The sequence below is a fragment of the Athalia rosae genome, chromosome 6, assembly GCF_917208135.1.
Source record: "Athalia rosae chromosome 6, iyAthRosa1.1, whole genome shotgun sequence".
Classification (NCBI taxonomy): domain Eukaryota; kingdom Metazoa; phylum Arthropoda; class Insecta; order Hymenoptera; family Athaliidae; genus Athalia; species Athalia rosae.
In genome coordinates this window covers 1,850,404-1,866,736 of record NC_064031.1, presented here as the reverse complement: position 1 = coordinate 1,866,736, position 16,333 = coordinate 1,850,404, and the positions used below count along the sequence as shown (strand labels likewise).

Genomic DNA, 16,333 nt, shown 5'->3' with positions numbered 1-16,333 from the left:
AGCTTCTACAAATTGCTTCGGTGCAACAACTGTTGCAAATTGTTGCAACAATAATAAGACTACGTTGGTCAAGTTAGTAGGACAACATAGCACAGCGAGTGCAACACACACGGCTTTCCGATTATTTTATCTCAGTTTCTTGTACGTACTTTACGTATAGAGTATTCAGCGATTCAGGATCAAATCGTTCCGGAGTGAAGCCTTTACCTGGCAAAAAATACTACGGATATCATTCACGAGGAAGAAACGCTAGCCAGATAGTCGACTTTGGAGTGATTAATTTGGGTTTAATTAAATGACTGATAATGGTTTGAAAGTGATTCATGTTTTGAGTGTTTCCTGCTGTTGTTAGCCCTGATTCATAGGGCCATGGTTGACCGACTTGGTTAGTTGATTATTTCCCAATTTTATTTGTTTGATTAATATCTTTATTAATTATAAGTCTTGTAAGTGGTATCGAACAGGATTGATCTTTTGATTTGTGGTATAAAATCTTGAATAACTTAATTATTGGAGGATCAGCTATCAGAAATAATTTATTATCCAGCAAAGTGGGTAGCTCAATTTTGACAGCTGCACTTGGCAAAATAGAACAGCCAAGTTACGCCTAGAAAAATTAGTTCGGATTTTATACTGTTGTTACAATTTCACCAACCTTGACTTTGCGGTGTTTATCACTATTAATGAGATTACTCTTTCCTTTATTGCATAGTAAACAGCGAAGCCAATGCTAGGCGCATCGCAATGGTGGAAAACTGCTTCGGCAGTTCAGGCCAGGTGAGTTATTGAATTTGCAATTAAATATTCATTTGAGTAAAACTGCATAGCCTATCACTTTTAATCTTGCTTTGGTAAACTGCAAGGAATGAATACATCATGTTGTGTTTTTACCAGCCACTTGCGGTGCCTGGAAGAGTACTGGTTGGAGAAGGCGTGTTAACCAAGATGTGTCGGAAAAAGCCTAAGCCGAGGCAATTTTTCTTGTTCAATGATATATTGGTGTATGGGAATATCGTGATAAATAAGAAGAAAGTAAGTTTCAAGGAAAATACATCTCATTTGTGAGGTTTCTCATTATGAGGAAAGTACTGCCAATCTGATCTGATTTGTAATTTTTCTTTTTGTGTTCCAGTACAACAAACAACATATTATTCCACTAGAAGAAGTAAAACTGGAATCGTTGGCTGATGAAGGACGTGAGTTAGAGTTTCGTAATTAAATACTGATTTTTTTTTAAATTTATATCATCCAATCTTAGCTTCAGTTTCCTTATTCCAGAATATTGGTATATTAATACTTTGCCACATTCTCCATATTTGTGTGCTTGAGTTTTTTCTCCTCTAATTTGGGTTTCACTTAAATTTATTCACTTGCTTCATTATAAATCAGAATTAAAATTTATCTGCTTGATAAGATAATGCCTTGCGTATACCAAGCATTCCTAAGATGCATGTAAAAATATAAAATATTATGGACCAAAAAGATCGTCACTAAAATTGGCCCATAGTGTGGAAAAAATAGAAAGAATTCTGAAATACTACTAAAAAAATATTCAGAAACTCAAATGAATTACAGAACTCCATCTCACTATTATCTATATAGCAGTTACAAAGGATGTTTATGGTATCTCATTAATGTCAATATTATTTCTAGAATATCGTAATGGTTGGCTTATAAAAACCGTAATGAAGTCATTCGCTGTTCACGCTGCAACTGCCACAGAAAAACAAGAATGGATGGCTCACATCACAAAATGTATTGAAGATCTTCTAAGGAAAAGTGAGTAATCGTTCAAAGAAGGACTCACCTACTTCGACAGGTTTGAATCAAATATTTAATGTATAAAAATAAAATAATTATTTATTTTCAGGTGGTAAAAAGCCTGTAGAGGTTCATGCTGCTGTTTGGGTCCCTGATAATGAAGCAAATATCTGCATGCACTGCAATAAAACACAATTTACAGTTCTAAACAGACGGGTAAATATGACTTTAATAGCGTCTTGTTTTTCTTTTTAAAATGGCGTTTTTTCTGTACTATTCTGTGTCTTTTCAGCATCACTGCAGGCAATGTGGAGTCGTGGTTTGTGGACCTTGCAGTAATAAAAAGCTATTGTTACCGGGCCAAGGTGGTGGAAAAGCAGTAAGAGTTTGCCTGCAGTGTTATGATGCCGCAAGTAAAGTTAAAATGGCATCAGCCACCACAGACAGCTTGAATAATAAAGACCATACTCGCAATTCTGCCGATAGTTCAGGCGACGATAGTTCGGGTGATGAGGAAGACAGTAACAAAGAAGCCAACCACGACGAGGTGAGTACCGCCATCTTTTTTATCTTGCTCTTCACCTTGCCAGTAATTCCAATATTACCTCTATAAACTAAGTCGCTTTCATTACAGCCTAAATTCTATGGTACGGTGAACTCTGCAGATGAAAAATAGATTCAGAGATGGTCAGCTACATCGCAAGATATAAATATTGTTCAGTTGAATATTTTTTTAAATAATACCTAATTGGATTTTTGTATAGCTCGATGGTTGAAGGTGAAAATTTATTTATACATTTCGGTAATTCTTGGTGATACGACTCCAATTATAATAACGAGAATAGAGTTCGGCTGTCTCTGAGCAATGAAAACCTAATTTCTTTCCTGCAAAACACGTAAATTTGTATCTCTTTCATAATAATTCACGAACTTTGATCGGGATATGGTAGAGTTCCGAGAAGAGTAAAGCGAAACATAAATCGGATATTTTTTTATGTTGTGCAACATATACACTGATAATATCATTGGCAGTTATTATTGCTTGTTTGTAGTTAATCATAAATAATATAATAACTCTTATTAGTCTGAAATCTCGTCGTCTAATTTTTTTTTTTTTTTTTAAATCTTTTTAAGCCACATCTCATGATTGAAAAGGACTTGAATTTATCTTATCGTTATAAAGAACCAATTTGAATTAGATTGCTGACTTAGTGCTTCGCAAATTTTATCAAACGGACAATTTGCAATGAATATAAATTCTCCCAAAGAGTCCTTTTGCGTTTCGATAATTTTTATCATTTATAAATCCGTATGAGCTAAAAGGTTTGTTGATAGTTCTTAAAAATTTTTCGAACAGCTACTTCGATTTAGGTTACGAAACTACCCATGATTATTTATTCTACTACAGTTACAGTGTGAGTTCGCTACTGCAGGATAGCGTTATTACACCTGTTTTTCGATCTGCACTATTGGAATGGAAAATTTAAAGCTATGAAAATGAATAATGTCACAATTGATTGGCCGTTGATATAGACTGGACTTGTTAGTTACATCAGAGTATATATTTTCTATACATATATTTAGACGAAATTTCCTCGAGGCTCTCAAATTGTGACATAGCGAGCAATACGACAACAGATAATAAAACTAATTGAAAATAGGTGATGATAAATTATACCTTTTATATGAATATATGATAGCAACTTGTATTGTCAATTTTTCTTCTACACGTATCGTATATAAATAATAATGCAGATGAGATGATGTTTTGATTGTCAATTTTGATGTGTACATTCATTGGTACAATGAGATTGAACAGTTAAATGTTCAATATTTTTATATTTTAATCACTAAATACTTTGTCAATTTATCATCTACATACGATAATTGTTATATGCCGATTTTCAGAAAAGAGATGAAAAATATACTTTTATAATGTAAATGAAATTTATATTAAGATACCTAATGTAATATGTAAACATTAATGGCCATAAGAGAATTAAGAAATTACAGAGTTCATGCTGCCGAACATTTTCCGACATTTTGAAATGAAAGTTCGCATCCGCATTTTAATTAAATTCATAATTACCAAATACTCAAACTGGTTAGATCTACCAACGTAGGTCATATACTTGTCTCATTCATTGGTAGCACGGGCTCTGCATACTTATGGATACATACCCATTTATGTATATCTACTTGTGATCACAATGGCCTTTGGATATTTCTGACCAGCACATATTTGTTCCAAAGTGTTTGTTAATTACACTATAAATTATGATGTAATATGAGATCAGATGTTAGGTGCTCAAGTAAGGAACAATTATTTTCTGGTAATTGCAGTTGCTACCTAATTGTATGCTCGTAAACCACATACATAAACACATGCATAACTACATGAATAATGCTGCCTATGAATGCCTTCGATCGCTGTTGATGTATTTAAACTTTTTTAGGACCTCAAATAGCGTGCGAATTACGGATAAAAAGTAAAAACAATATAGCTATCTGTTTCTATACATTGTTGAATAATCGTAATACATGTTTTACCGCATGCTGACTTTCGAACTATGCCGCTATTTGGCTAATTTTGAATCAGCTGCGTTTACGTTGTACAAGAATATTGATGAATACTTTGATACAGTATATCTACAGGAACTGTTTGTTTGCTCATCCAGGTGACAAAATAAGTAGTATCTACTCATTCGCCTATTATATCCACGTATTTATAAAAAAATTCAATATTCGATGCTAAATCGAAATTGTTTATGAAATCTTGTGGAACGGTTCGAGTAAAAACTAATACGTCCGTACAAAAATTACCGTTGTAAGCAAGATGGTGGTGTATCATATCGACTTGATCTGATGACTCGTTTTTGCTAGTTGTCTTAGGTGATGACTGATGGAAAATTTGGACAAAAAATTACTGAAAATGCTGTATCTCTTATGGAATAAATTTCAGAATATTTAAATACTGAACTGAAAGGTTGCTGAGACCGATGGAGTTTTTTCTTCAACCAGTTTTTAATCTATTGAGATGTTGTTAATTGTAGTATTAACGTACACAGTTTTTAGTAGTAATTGTATGCTATTCTTTATATTTATCAAGAGTAGAAAGACAATTTGTACACTATAATTCTGCCAAAAAAATCTGTGCTGTTACCAAAAACAAGTTTAAACGTTTTTGCTCTTATTTTATTGTTTAGTATGAACTTTTGCAAGGGGTTAATGTCTTCCGGATAAAAAGGCTCTGCAGGTTGTAGACTCCTGTAATCCTGTCCTGTTTCTATTACGCAATCTTTTCCAACAAACCCACCTTGGAATTGTATTTCAAAAGAACCTAATTCAATCTCATTCTCAAAATCCACCATTATCCATTGTGGTGAACCCTGAAAAACAAATTTGTGAATTGTCCCTAAACTGGGCAATGCCTAATGCAATACAGGTGAAGATTATTAAATAATCATCAAATTTCATTACTGACTTGATCAGAATTCCAGCATGTTTCGTCGCAGTCATCAAACAGATACTTTTTACCAAAAGTCTTAACATCTTTGTTTAATACTGAGCTCACCCTAGAAATTTTAAGATGAGCAAATTATTTGAAGATGATCAAAGTTGAACTCGTTCTAATTTCTAATAGCGAGGAAAAATTCATAAATTGCAATTTGAATCAGTGAATAAACTCACCGAGAATTCCATTTGTGTTGTTTGAAGAGACAGGTCATAATTGGTTTTTTTAATGATAACTATTACTATTTATCCATGAATTAACTGAAAACATAACCCTAGGTTGTCAGTAGACGACTTGGCGTTTCCATTCATACTGATACCAGCTGATACATACCAGCTGTCAACATTCTTGGCTATTGTTGTATAGCCACGCCCCCTTCCAGTATGCAACTAAAGCATCGTCTTGGTTTTTTTGAATTTGACCGCGAATGGTTCCAAATTACTTTATTTTTGGTTTTCGTATTTATTTTAAGTTAAAAAATTCGAATATGCTCACTAAATTGATTTATCAATCGCATTTTTTCATGTATAGCAAATTTTCCACTTTGAAAAGCAAAGAAATTGTTATATCTTCATGATTCTCAGTAGTTGTTCAATTTTGTAATCAGGTTCTGGTTTCCAAGATCAAAATACAAAAAATCGCTGCCTTTTCATTAACCTTTATTTTTTCCTCCCATTTTGACTTACCAATTAATTTAGATCCGATCCCAGGTGCCGAAGAATTTGGGTTTACCCTTCAATTACATACATCTGTGATCGAATGATCTTATTGAAAATACCGAATAAAAGGTATAAAAACTTGAGCAAAGTAAAATAAATTAACGATTTTCAACATGGTTCGAAAATACACGAAAGCGAAAATCGTAATTTTCGAAATTGTATAATTCTTTTATATTATCTGAATATTTTTAATCTTGTAATACCATTACAAAGGTAACATGATACAAATCAATATCTTTGGCACGTTTATGGTGGTTTTTAATATGATACATAACACAATGTTACGGAATTCATAATTAATAATGTATTGTATATGCAGAGAGACACAGATGACGTATATCGTACAAACAAATTGCGTAATAATGCATTGTGTATTTAAAATTTAATATTTCTCTTATCTGTATTACAAGGACTCATGGATCGGATTACTCAATCAATATATAGATCGAAACCATGAGAACGTTACACAAATTTTACATTAGAAGATAGGTAATCTGACTACCTGCGGAACAAAAAACTAAGTTACAGATAATCTTTCGATTTTATGGATCACCCATCATCATTATCCACAAATATTTTATTATTGTCATGGGGTGATTATAACTGGACTCGTTGAGAGAAAATGCTATGAGAGAACTATGTATCCCATTCCTCTCTATACTGCAGAATTGATTATCCTCTACAAGCTGCATATACATTTATTTTTGAGCGATAATCTATTTACAAATAACATTAAAATAATATCACGCTGCAAAAATTTGATTCACATAAATGTATAGTATATAAATAAATTTGAAATTATACGTACATATCTGCTTCCTCGAAATAAAGTTGATAGTAACCAAATATGAGAAGAGAACTACGATAAAATTAGAAGATACGCAAACAATGATTCTGAACTATATTTAACAGCTACATTTTTTCCTTATTCTGCTTTGTATAAAAATGATTATTATGGTAAAATTTTTCGATCCGCAATTCTAATTTCAATAACTCTTGCATATAACTGACATTAAATGAGTCGAAGGTATATTTTTTTTTTACTTTTTCACTAATTAGATTATTAATGGTGCGTTTCAGCTTAATACCTGAAATTCTACAAAATATTATTTACACAATCACAATGAACACTTCATAAATTCCTGTTTGATCTTATGTGGCATGCCATCCAAAGGGGAGAGAATATTTTTGACGGGACACAGATTTCAAGGAGTTATTTATCACGTAACGAATATTTTAAAGCTCAATAAACCCGCAGTGAACTGATATTGCATTATAGATGTACGAACATCGAAAAAGATATTCAATCCAGTTTTATTTTGTGTAGTTGATATTTCTTGTAGGAAATACTTGAGCAATTAATTTAAGTTTGAAATATTTAAGACGCTCATAATTCAAAACCAAACTATGTGGTTGAAGATAAACTCTCCAAGCATGTTAAATTTTTTACAGGGAACGAAATGCACATTATAACAGCACCTTCAAATCGATACAAACTAACATCTTGGTAATAGCAAATGTTCATCAGACGACCATAAATGCCGCATTGAATTTGATATAAAATATTTGAGGTCTCAGCTGAACATGAGTTACCGTAGAATGTTAAATCTAGTGTTACTAAAATTTTCATTGCTCAACAAATGCAGGACAAAAGTTGATCCTCTGAATAGTTCCGACTGTATCTCAACTCATCGAAACGTACCGTAATTTTTATACGTTTTTGGATCTTCCAACAATTTACTATATACAAATAGCTGTGCCGCAGACTTGTTCGGATTTACTCGAGTTACCGGTACTTGAGTTATCCAAATTCGTGTAAGGCCTGTTTCGGCAACAAAAAAATCTATCGATAATCTGTGTTATGTTGCCCTCATCAGTCTCTTGCATGTAAGCGCCGCTCGATGCTGGATCTGTACAAACGGCAACGAATGCCTGGAGATCGCTTTTCGGAAATCCGTCGCGATAATAGAGTTTAATGGTATCATAGGCGTCCATAATGACGGAAATGAATAAACTCAGAACGACGTATATGTAAAGAGATATAAACGAGTACAAATATAATCTCGCGTACCACCACAACATGGTAGATTTGAAAGACATGATTGAAAATGTAGCAAACATATCGTCGCCATTGATCAGAGCAAAAAGGCATTCGGATGTAGTCGCTAAAGACCTGAACTTCATGTGATAAGGCCCTAAGATGAGCCAGCCACAGAAAGTAAAACCGGCATAAATCAGAAGTGCGCAAAGCAAGAATCTAGCTACCTTAGGCGCCGCTTTTTTCAGCGTTAAAATGACTACATTGTAAGTTTTGAAGAATCCCAAGTATCTGAGAACGCCAAACCACACCAACAAGTTACCCGTCCCCAGAAATACGCTGCAAAGATTGTACTGATCACCTCCATAATGTTTTTTCTCGATCTGCTCTTTGATAGCAGAGCCCAATATGATCAAAAGATCATTTATTATAATCATTATGTACCACATGTTTAGGAACTCTAATTTACCCTCAACGCTCAAAGTTTTTCCATAAGTTTTTTCAAAGAAATTTATGGTTTCAAACTTGAGTAATTGTGCTCTATAAATAGCTCTTGAGCACAAAATAAGGGAAATTGTACAAATCAGAATTACGAACACATTCAAAATCGTTCTTAATGCAGATTCTATACGATCATCAGTTATGTATTTGGTGTCTCCTCTACATTCTAATCTAATTGCCTCTGCATCTAAAGAAAGAAGCATCTGCCCATCGTGATCTCTGTTATCAAAATCAATCGTCACGTCAAACTGATAACAATCGGGTGGTGTGATTGGTCCAGCAGCTTTGAAGTTTATAGTTTTAATTGAAAATTTGAGGTGTGCTCTTACCAGACTTGAAAACGTTATCGGAACCTTTTTATCCTTGAGAAATGCACGCGATGAAAAACCACCAAAGGATGCACGTGTAATATTGTAGCAAGTCGTGATGATTTCACTGTCGAATACATAACTCTCGTTGAAACCGAATATCGTCCCTTCCTTGTACTCGAATAAGCACAGAACTACAAGTCCCACAGAATTGTCCTCTGCAGTATATGAGTATGGGCCTATGGCATTGCTGAGGTTGTAATATCCTTCTAGAGCATAATCTATGGTGCTGTAGAACTCATCTTGTTTGTACAGTGCTAGCGGACCTGTTGCAGGTGGATAAGCTGCTACCTAGAAATAGTTGAAAGTAGTTGATTACTATCTAGTTCAATCTTTGTTCTGCAATGTAATATGTCGCTTTTTGCCTACAGTCGACATAGGCAATGAATAGACTATTTAGTTCAAGTCTTACAAATAACAGATAGTGTTATCAGTTCGGCTGAAAAAGTTCCAATGCAATAAGCTGAACTTGAGCAAAGCTTTGAGGTTTGATGAGAAATTGAATGCACAAACTATGTAAAAGATCATTGAACAGTTTTTTAATGCATACTTCTTGTGTAGCGTCCCATCCTTTGAGAAACAGATGTGAGAAAGAGATTCGATTATCCCAAGAGTAATTGACGTGCATATAGTTGTTATGGGCAAACAGACAAAGCTGTACAGTCACTAATACTATCTTGATAACTTGAGTGAGGAATTTGTACGGCATTCTACGTTTAGCCTGCCATTTTTCAATGGGATTCATGAAGAAGAATCTAAGCCTTCGCCGCATTTTTTCCTCGGCCATTGTAGTCGAGGTGTAAAATCTGTGGCTTGGTCTTGGGCTGGACTGTCTCATTCTGCAAAGTAATCTTGTTATGGAATACAAACATGATAATGTTGGATCAAATTTCATTTGAAAAGAACAATGATGAAGGACATCTTGTAGCTACTCAGCAGACTTTAGCCATGTTGTAAGAATATATGGATGGAGAAAATTAAAATAAGTTACAGGTGTCCATAGGGAAAGGGGCCTTAGAATGGTTATTCAGTAGGTCAAACTTGGCATTGCTTTCGCTTTGTCATGTGTGTTATGAATGGATCTGACTTTATAAGGATGTAAAATTGACCTTGAAGAACAGGATAACCCATTGGTGATTTACCTTGGACTTTCAGTCTCCGGTTCATTTAGAAGTTCACTATCTTCTCCGCTGTCATGTCCGTTACTCCAAGAATTTGCACGTAGTACGTTACTGCCTCTTCCTGGAGCATTGTTGACTTGATTCGTTATTTCCTCCGCCATTTTACTAGGACAACTTGGTATTGGTGGACAATCCAGGTGTACTAGAAGGATGTATTCTCGCGGAGGACTTTTCGCGTGATTACCCAGTTGGGGTTATTTGAATTTTCAAAACACTTGATAAACCCAGATACATGCGAAGTCATCACGCGAGGATGTTGTGATTCGAAATATGAACGCCCCACTTCTACACAAAGCACAGTACCATTTCTCTCGATGTGATTGCGGAGCAGACTGACAATGAGCGACACTTCGCGCTCGCACGAATCCCACGAATACTAACCAACGCGCGTTTCAGTGCTGCTAGCACCAGCTGTCAGAAGCTACGCAAATACACTCGACCCAGTCAGTTGATATGACTATTCACTGGAAATAGAGCTGATGCTAGAATACATAGAATGGCACAAACGTCACTTAAATGTGGGCAAATCACGAGACTCGCTGTCATCGTTTGTCTCCCTTTCACCTGTATAAACACGTATGATCGTCATTTTTTGTATTCGCGAGTTTCGATACTCGATTCTGGCTGACCTCCATCGAGATCCTCGAGATCAGGTCGATTCGAGAGATCTCGAATAATTTGAAATTGCGCTGGATTTAAATTACGAAGAGTTCGGACGCGCCACCATTTCTATCGCGTACGTATAGCTTTAACAAAACCAAATAATCGCCATTCTAGAATAACCATGCCTAAAGAAAAAGCATCTTTCCAAATCATAGGACCATTCTTTATCACACGCCAAACATCTGGGGTCTGGAAGGTCCTTATCAAGGCGGTCCAAGAAATTGATCTCGTTTCGAATCCCAAAGTCCAAGGAAGGAGATCAAACTGTTCAGGAGTCTGAAGCTGCGGACTCTTTCTGATTCCTGCACTCCTTGGTTTGCCTCAAAGCGTTTAAGTTTAGGGAAACACTTCCCTGGTACTGGGTATTGAATCAGTTGTTCTGGTAAATGATGCTGCGCGCGTTTCCACGATTTCAGTAGTCCTGCGCCCGCGGGTTCTGCCCGTTTTACGAAGCCGCCGTCGACGCGATACCGTCGTTCATAGCTCGAAAGCATCCAACGGATCTAGCGTCCTGCGATTACCCCTCAGTAAGTCACAGCGACTTCGTCGTGCTCAAATCAGTTATCGCAAGAGCCACGGCATACGGACATTCCCTCCGTTTTGTATTACACATACACACACGCAGAGTATAGAGATAGACAAACACCTACGCGTAGGAAGACAAACGTTACACGCAAACACGCATACGTGTGTCTGTATCGACGAGCACGTTGTCTACGGGAGAAGATATTCCGAATCTGCGGGTGAAATTCGCGGAAATACGCCGAGAGATTGATAAAAATTTGAAGAAGACCTGGAGTAAAATTGAACCTTTTTTTTTGATACAGATTAACATACGAGAAATACGATTCCTATTTTGATAGAAATTAGCGATAGATAGCAACGTGTTAATAAGCATGGAGCTCCAAGAATCTTCGGAAGTTCCGTGTGTGGTTGAATTGAACGTCGGTGGAGTATTTTACACAACGGCTTTATCGACATTAACTACGGAATCGGAGTCTCACCTGGCGGGGATATTCACGGGTCAAACTCCCGTTGAAAAGGACGCGAAAGGGAAATATTTCCTGGACAGAGACGGGGTACTGTTTCGTTACGTTTTAGATTTTCTGAGGAACAAATCTCTGGTGTTACCCGAGGGATTTCGAGAGCGTGAAAGACTGCGTCAGGAAGCAAAGTTCTACGGACTTCCAGGACTGGAAAAGGTGATACTGGAACGGAGCGATTCCGTTATACCAGGAAAACGATCACCCGGCTACATCACGGTTGGATACCGCGGAAGTTTTGCCTTCGGTCGGGACGGTTTGGCCGATGTGAAATTTCGCAAATTGTCGAGAATTTTGGTCTGCGGACGGGTAGCTCTTTGCAGAGATGTTTTTGGCGAGACGTTGAACGAGAGCAGAGATCCGGATCACGGTATGTCCGATCGTTACACGTCCAGATTTTTTCTAAAACATAATTTCATCGAACAAGCATTCGATATGCTGCAGGAACAGGGTTTCAAACTAGCAGGAAGTTGCGGTTCCGGGACCGCCGGCGGTAGTGCTGAACAATTAAAGCCGGGTGTTGATTCAGAAGAAAACCGCTGGAATCATTACAACGAGTTTGTTTTTGTGCGCGAATAATTAAACCATAATTCGTGATAAAGTAAATTAATATCATCCATGAATCGTCATTAAAAACAAAAATACACAGCATCCAAAATACGTACGCAAAATAATGCAGATTTAATCGGTAAACGGACTGTGTAAAACTAGATGATAAAAATAAACGAGGAGGAAAAACGGTGGGAAGAAAATAATGGGAATCACAATCGAAGGAGAAAGATAAAGGGTAAAAAGAGTGCGGTATATTCAGGGAGAAGAAGAGAAAGTCGAGCAGATCGAAAGGAAAGATTGAAATAAAGGAGATCGTCGCGCTGATCTTGTTCAGATTTATGGTAGAATTGTTGCCACATTTAAAGAGCGATAAGATCGTATTGTTAATCCGGTAAAATCGCTTCTTTTTCAGGAAGCTCTCCCGCACGGTTTTCTTATCGTTATTTTCCCCGGACCAAAACCTAACAGAAGATTTAATCGTCCGATTTTATTCTCTCAAATACTTTTACTCGACCCCAAACGACACGGCGAAAGGATCGGGGATCTACTAAACGATTAACTTTTGTCCGATTTCTGGTCATCAATTTTTTCCATCATATTATATATCTGTACGTTATGAAAATCGGCTTGAAATTCGAACAATGATGACCCGGAAATAATCGCGAAAGAATTATTACAATAAACTAGACAAGAAAGAAAGAGACAATCTCCGATAACTCGACGTAAAAATGAATACAAGAATTTTAATATAATTATCACCCATCTCATTTACCGTAGCTGATATAAATATAAATATATTTAAATAAAAAACTACTTCATCCAGCTTATATTATAATTAAAGGAGAGCTGAAGAATAATCAAAGTAACAAAAAAAAAAAAAAAAAGATGAGAAGAAGAAGAAGAAGGATAATAATTTCGTGGATCTCAATACAGTGAATAACGATATTATTTGGAAAAGAAAATTTGAAACAATATAGGTGCTGGATATTGCGAAAAAAAAAGATACAATTATTATTAAGCGAATAAAATAAAAGATTAATATAAAAAAATAACTAATGACGATAACGATAAAGATAATAAATAATAATTAAAGTTAGTAGGCATAATTAACGTAGATAAAAGAATCGTCATATGAATAAAAAAACACCTGACATTGATGTAACCATTGATAAGATGAAATTAAAATCATAAGTTAAAAAGTAGAAGAGATGAACTAAAAAATGAACAATAAACGATCGAGTGGAGTGGCCACGAAATAATTAGCAACAGCTACGTATAATAATACGAGAAACAATTTGCTTTCAAAATCTGCTTCGAATTCGCGGGGCAAACAGAATTCAATGTTCAAATAGTATCCGTACACATAGAGTTAGAGTATGATTCTATGGATAAAACCTGAGAGCATCACACCTCTGAGTTGGAAAAAATAAACGAACTAGCCAAGTGAAAAAAGGGGGAAAAAAATTAGGCATTGTTCAATTCGGACCAATAATCGCGTACGATATTCATAATTTTCTAGTTGCGAACTCTGAGGTGATACGAATAAAATTCTTCCTGCGATCAATCCGTTCTCGAAGATTTAAAATAATCCACTTTCATTCCAATAGTATACGAATACAATCGGAGAGAATTACCGAGGATGAAAAAATCATTTTCTCCGTTCAGATCGAACGCGACCTAATATACGATATAGATGTGAAATACAGATGTACGCGTATAATATAATCAACAAGTAGTGCAGAGTTATATACGTACATATATACGTGTTATGTATAGGCATGATTTATATCAATTGGCGCAACAGAATTCCTGACCCTCCTGAAAATGCGTATCTACCTATACACCACGAATGTGACCTAATTTTCTCAATCACAAATCGCTGCGAATCCGAAATAAATTCAACGCAGACGCGAAGAAATACCAATTGGGCTTATCTCGTTGAAATTATGTACCTTATCATCATCGTTGGATTTCACGAATTTCAATTTTTAATTACAAAATTCAACGGTGCACTAGTTAAAAAAAATCAAATAGAGGAAAAATGAACCAAAAAAAAAAAAAAATAAACTCAATTAAGAAATGAAGAAAATGAAACTTGAAAAACTTTAATCAACTTTTCTTCCTTCGCGAAGTTCGTCTTTTCGTTTCTCGAGGCGGGCGTCGGGATTCCATTTTGATATTGGAATAGTTTCTGGGTCAAGTAGAACTGCCATTTTTTTTTTTTTTTTTCTTTTTTCACCTATATCCGCATATATATTAGATATTATTATTATTATTATTATCATAAGTATACGCCCCGAAAGGCGACATGTAAAGTAAATCGTGGTACATTTCGCGATAGTATCAAATTTCTTTCCATCAACTCTGTAGTGAAAAATTATTATTTTTCTTTCCGGTGCCATTAATTACGCTGGGATCAAGAACACGACGTCTCGTTATACCTCATACTTGTTACAATCGGAGACCAGGCTTTTTTTTTGTTGATCATATTAGAAGGAAAAGAAGAATTGACGGAAAATAAATTCGTGTACGAAGGTGCAGAGAAAATGGACTTGCAGGCAAAACTTTAATTTCTCTCCCTTCTATTGATATATTATTATATGTATATGTACCTGTGTGGGTATATAATTATGAATTGTATTCAAAAGATGTATAAATATTATACAATTCGTTAATTTAATCGAAGACACACAGGCGAAAGAGGTATAATTATATAGTATATGTATATGTTTGAGAAAAAATAATTATCCAGAGAAATATTCATGTAAATATAAGTTTGAAAATAAATATATTATATATATATATATATATATGAAGTAAAATAAAAAGAAAAACTCTGAGAATGAAAAGAAGTGAAGGGGAAGATATGAAGTAAATTTGCTTGATAAACTATATGGATAATTGTTAGGATTATAAATCATCATCTCATTATATTATATATTAGATATAAAAAATAGATATATACACACGAATTTTTCCGTCAAACGGAAAACTAGAACCATGTTGTAATATTGAAATCATTTTGACAAAAGAAGAGGACATGGAGCTTCCAGTTAATTGAACAAATAATGATACCAATATTAATAGTATACTGAGGTTAATGTAACGATCTCGTAATTTATTTATAAAAGAAAAGACATTAGGTCGATAGTGTATACATATTATATATTCTACGAGCGAGCCCGAGTATTGTGTTAAAAAAAAAATTCGAAAAACTAAAGAGAAAAAAATAAATGAAAAACTCTCCCCATGAAGTATAAAAATCAGATCCCATATTCGATGAATATATAACACGATATCGATTGCAAAAAAGATAAGTAACGTATCACCTTTTTTTTGTTTGCAGTCTTTTTATATGAATTCAGAAATAAATTTTGAATCATTGCACTAGTTTTTTCTCTGTCTTTAAGAATAGGAAGAACATGTAATCCCTCTTAATATTTGAAACTGAAAATATGTATAAAGACCATTATGATATCTACATAGCGGGGGGATGAAAAAAAATCGAACCACATCATTTTAATAATAATATTGAACATACGAACCAATTCACGTATAATATAATATAAGATACAAAGAGAGGAAGAAAGTTGAGCAAAAAAAAAAAAAAAGATCAGAAAAATGAGACGGGTAAAAAATTTTACGACTACATGAATGTTATAACAAGATACCGTAAGATAATCATTAAAAATTTAAGATGTAAACACCACTAACAATAAAATATATAGATTTAAAAAGATTTTTATGGAGTACCTTATTTCGTCAGGCCGAACCTTTTCCCCGTAGAGAGAAATAGGAATACAAGTAAATTGTAGAATCTGATCGGTTGAAATAAAAAAAAAAAAGGAAAAAAGGTTCTCCCTATCCAGACTATAAGTCCTGATTTTATCTGCGCCGAACGCTGAAATTAGCGGCGTTCCCTTTATAGTTTCGGAATTGAATCGAATGGGTACTTGATTGGAGTAAGATGAGGGTGGAAATTTCACGTGGTTC

At 34.9% G+C, this 16,333-nt stretch overlaps 4 protein-coding genes across 4 annotated transcripts; 2 read left to right on the top strand and 2 right to left on the bottom strand.

Annotated features, from left to right (window-relative positions):
• The first annotated feature begins 59 nt into the window (after positions 1 to 59).
• LOC105691771 (pleckstrin homology domain-containing family F member 2) lies at positions 60 to 4,740 on the top strand. The gene is made up of 8 exons (XM_012410472.4): positions 60 to 385; positions 713 to 777; positions 895 to 1,032; positions 1,133 to 1,196; positions 1,654 to 1,779; positions 1,871 to 1,977; positions 2,054 to 2,308; positions 2,396 to 4,740. Exons 1-8 carry the CDS (start codon positions 370 to 372, stop codon positions 2,435 to 2,437), a joined length of 813 nt encoding a protein of 270 aa, XP_012265895.1. The 5' UTR covers positions 60 to 369; the 3' UTR covers positions 2,438 to 4,740.
• Positions 2,850 to 5,989, bottom strand: LOC105691773 (nuclear receptor 2C2-associated protein). Its single transcript, XM_012410474.4, has 3 exons — positions 5,452 to 5,989; positions 5,246 to 5,336; positions 2,850 to 5,150 (listed from the first exon to the last, which is right to left on the bottom strand). Exons 1-3 carry the CDS (start codon positions 5,487 to 5,489, stop codon positions 4,866 to 4,868), a joined length of 414 nt encoding a protein of 137 aa, XP_012265897.2. The 5' UTR covers positions 5,490 to 5,989; the 3' UTR covers positions 2,850 to 4,865.
• A 239-nt stretch (positions 5,990 to 6,228) lies between these two features.
• Positions 6,229 to 10,659, bottom strand: LOC105691770 (mucolipin-3-like). Its single transcript, XM_012410471.3, has 3 exons — positions 10,044 to 10,659; positions 9,452 to 9,740; positions 6,229 to 9,192 (listed from the first exon to the last, which is right to left on the bottom strand). Exons 1-3 carry the CDS (start codon positions 10,181 to 10,183, stop codon positions 7,735 to 7,737), a joined length of 1,887 nt encoding a protein of 628 aa, XP_012265894.2. The 5' UTR covers positions 10,184 to 10,659; the 3' UTR covers positions 6,229 to 7,734.
• A 506-nt stretch (positions 10,660 to 11,165) lies between these two features.
• LOC105691742 (BTB/POZ domain-containing protein KCTD16) lies at positions 11,166 to 16,079 on the top strand. The gene has a single exon (XM_012410432.2). The coding sequence runs from the start codon at positions 11,642 to 11,644 to the stop codon at positions 12,365 to 12,367; it is 726 nt and encodes a 241-aa protein (XP_012265855.1). The 5' UTR covers positions 11,166 to 11,641; the 3' UTR covers positions 12,368 to 16,079.
• The last annotated feature ends 254 nt before the right edge of the window (positions 16,080 to 16,333 follow it).

Bases quoted from the DNA above. Each gene is read 5' to 3' on its own strand.
- LOC105691771 (XM_012410472.4), top strand. The intron at 1,033-1,132 runs GTAAGTTTCAAG...TTTGTGTTCCAG, and splicing joins TCGTGATAAATAAGAAGAAA to TACAACAAACAACATATTAT. The intron at 2,309-2,395 runs GTGAGTACCGCC...CTTTCATTACAG, and splicing joins AAGAAGCCAACCACGACGAG to CCTAAATTCTATGGTACGGT.
- LOC105691742 (XM_012410432.2), top strand. From the start codon at position 11,642: ATGGAGCTCCAAGAATCTTCGGAAGTTCCGTGTGTGGTTGAATTGAAC.
- LOC105691770 (XM_012410471.3), bottom strand. From the start codon at position 10,183: ATGGCGGAGGAAATAACGAATCAAGTCAACAATGCTCCAGGAAGAGGC. The intron at 9,741-10,043 runs GTAAATCACCAA...ATTACTTTGCAG, and splicing joins CCGGAGACTGAAAGTCCAAG to AATGAGACAGTCCAGCCCAA. The intron at 9,193-9,451 runs GTATGCATTAAA...AACTATTTCTAG, and splicing joins GATGGGACGCTACACAAGAA to GTAGCAGCTTATCCACCTGC.
- LOC105691773 (XM_012410474.4), bottom strand. From the start codon at position 5,489: ATGACCTGTCTCTTCAAACAACACAAATGGAATTCTCG. The intron at 5,337-5,451 runs GTGAGTTTATTC...TAAAATTTCTAG, and splicing joins CAACACAAATGGAATTCTCG to GGTGAGCTCAGTATTAAACA. The intron at 5,151-5,245 runs GTCAGTAATGAA...TTTGTTTTTCAG, and splicing joins CATGCTGGAATTCTGATCAA to GGTTCACCACAATGGATAAT.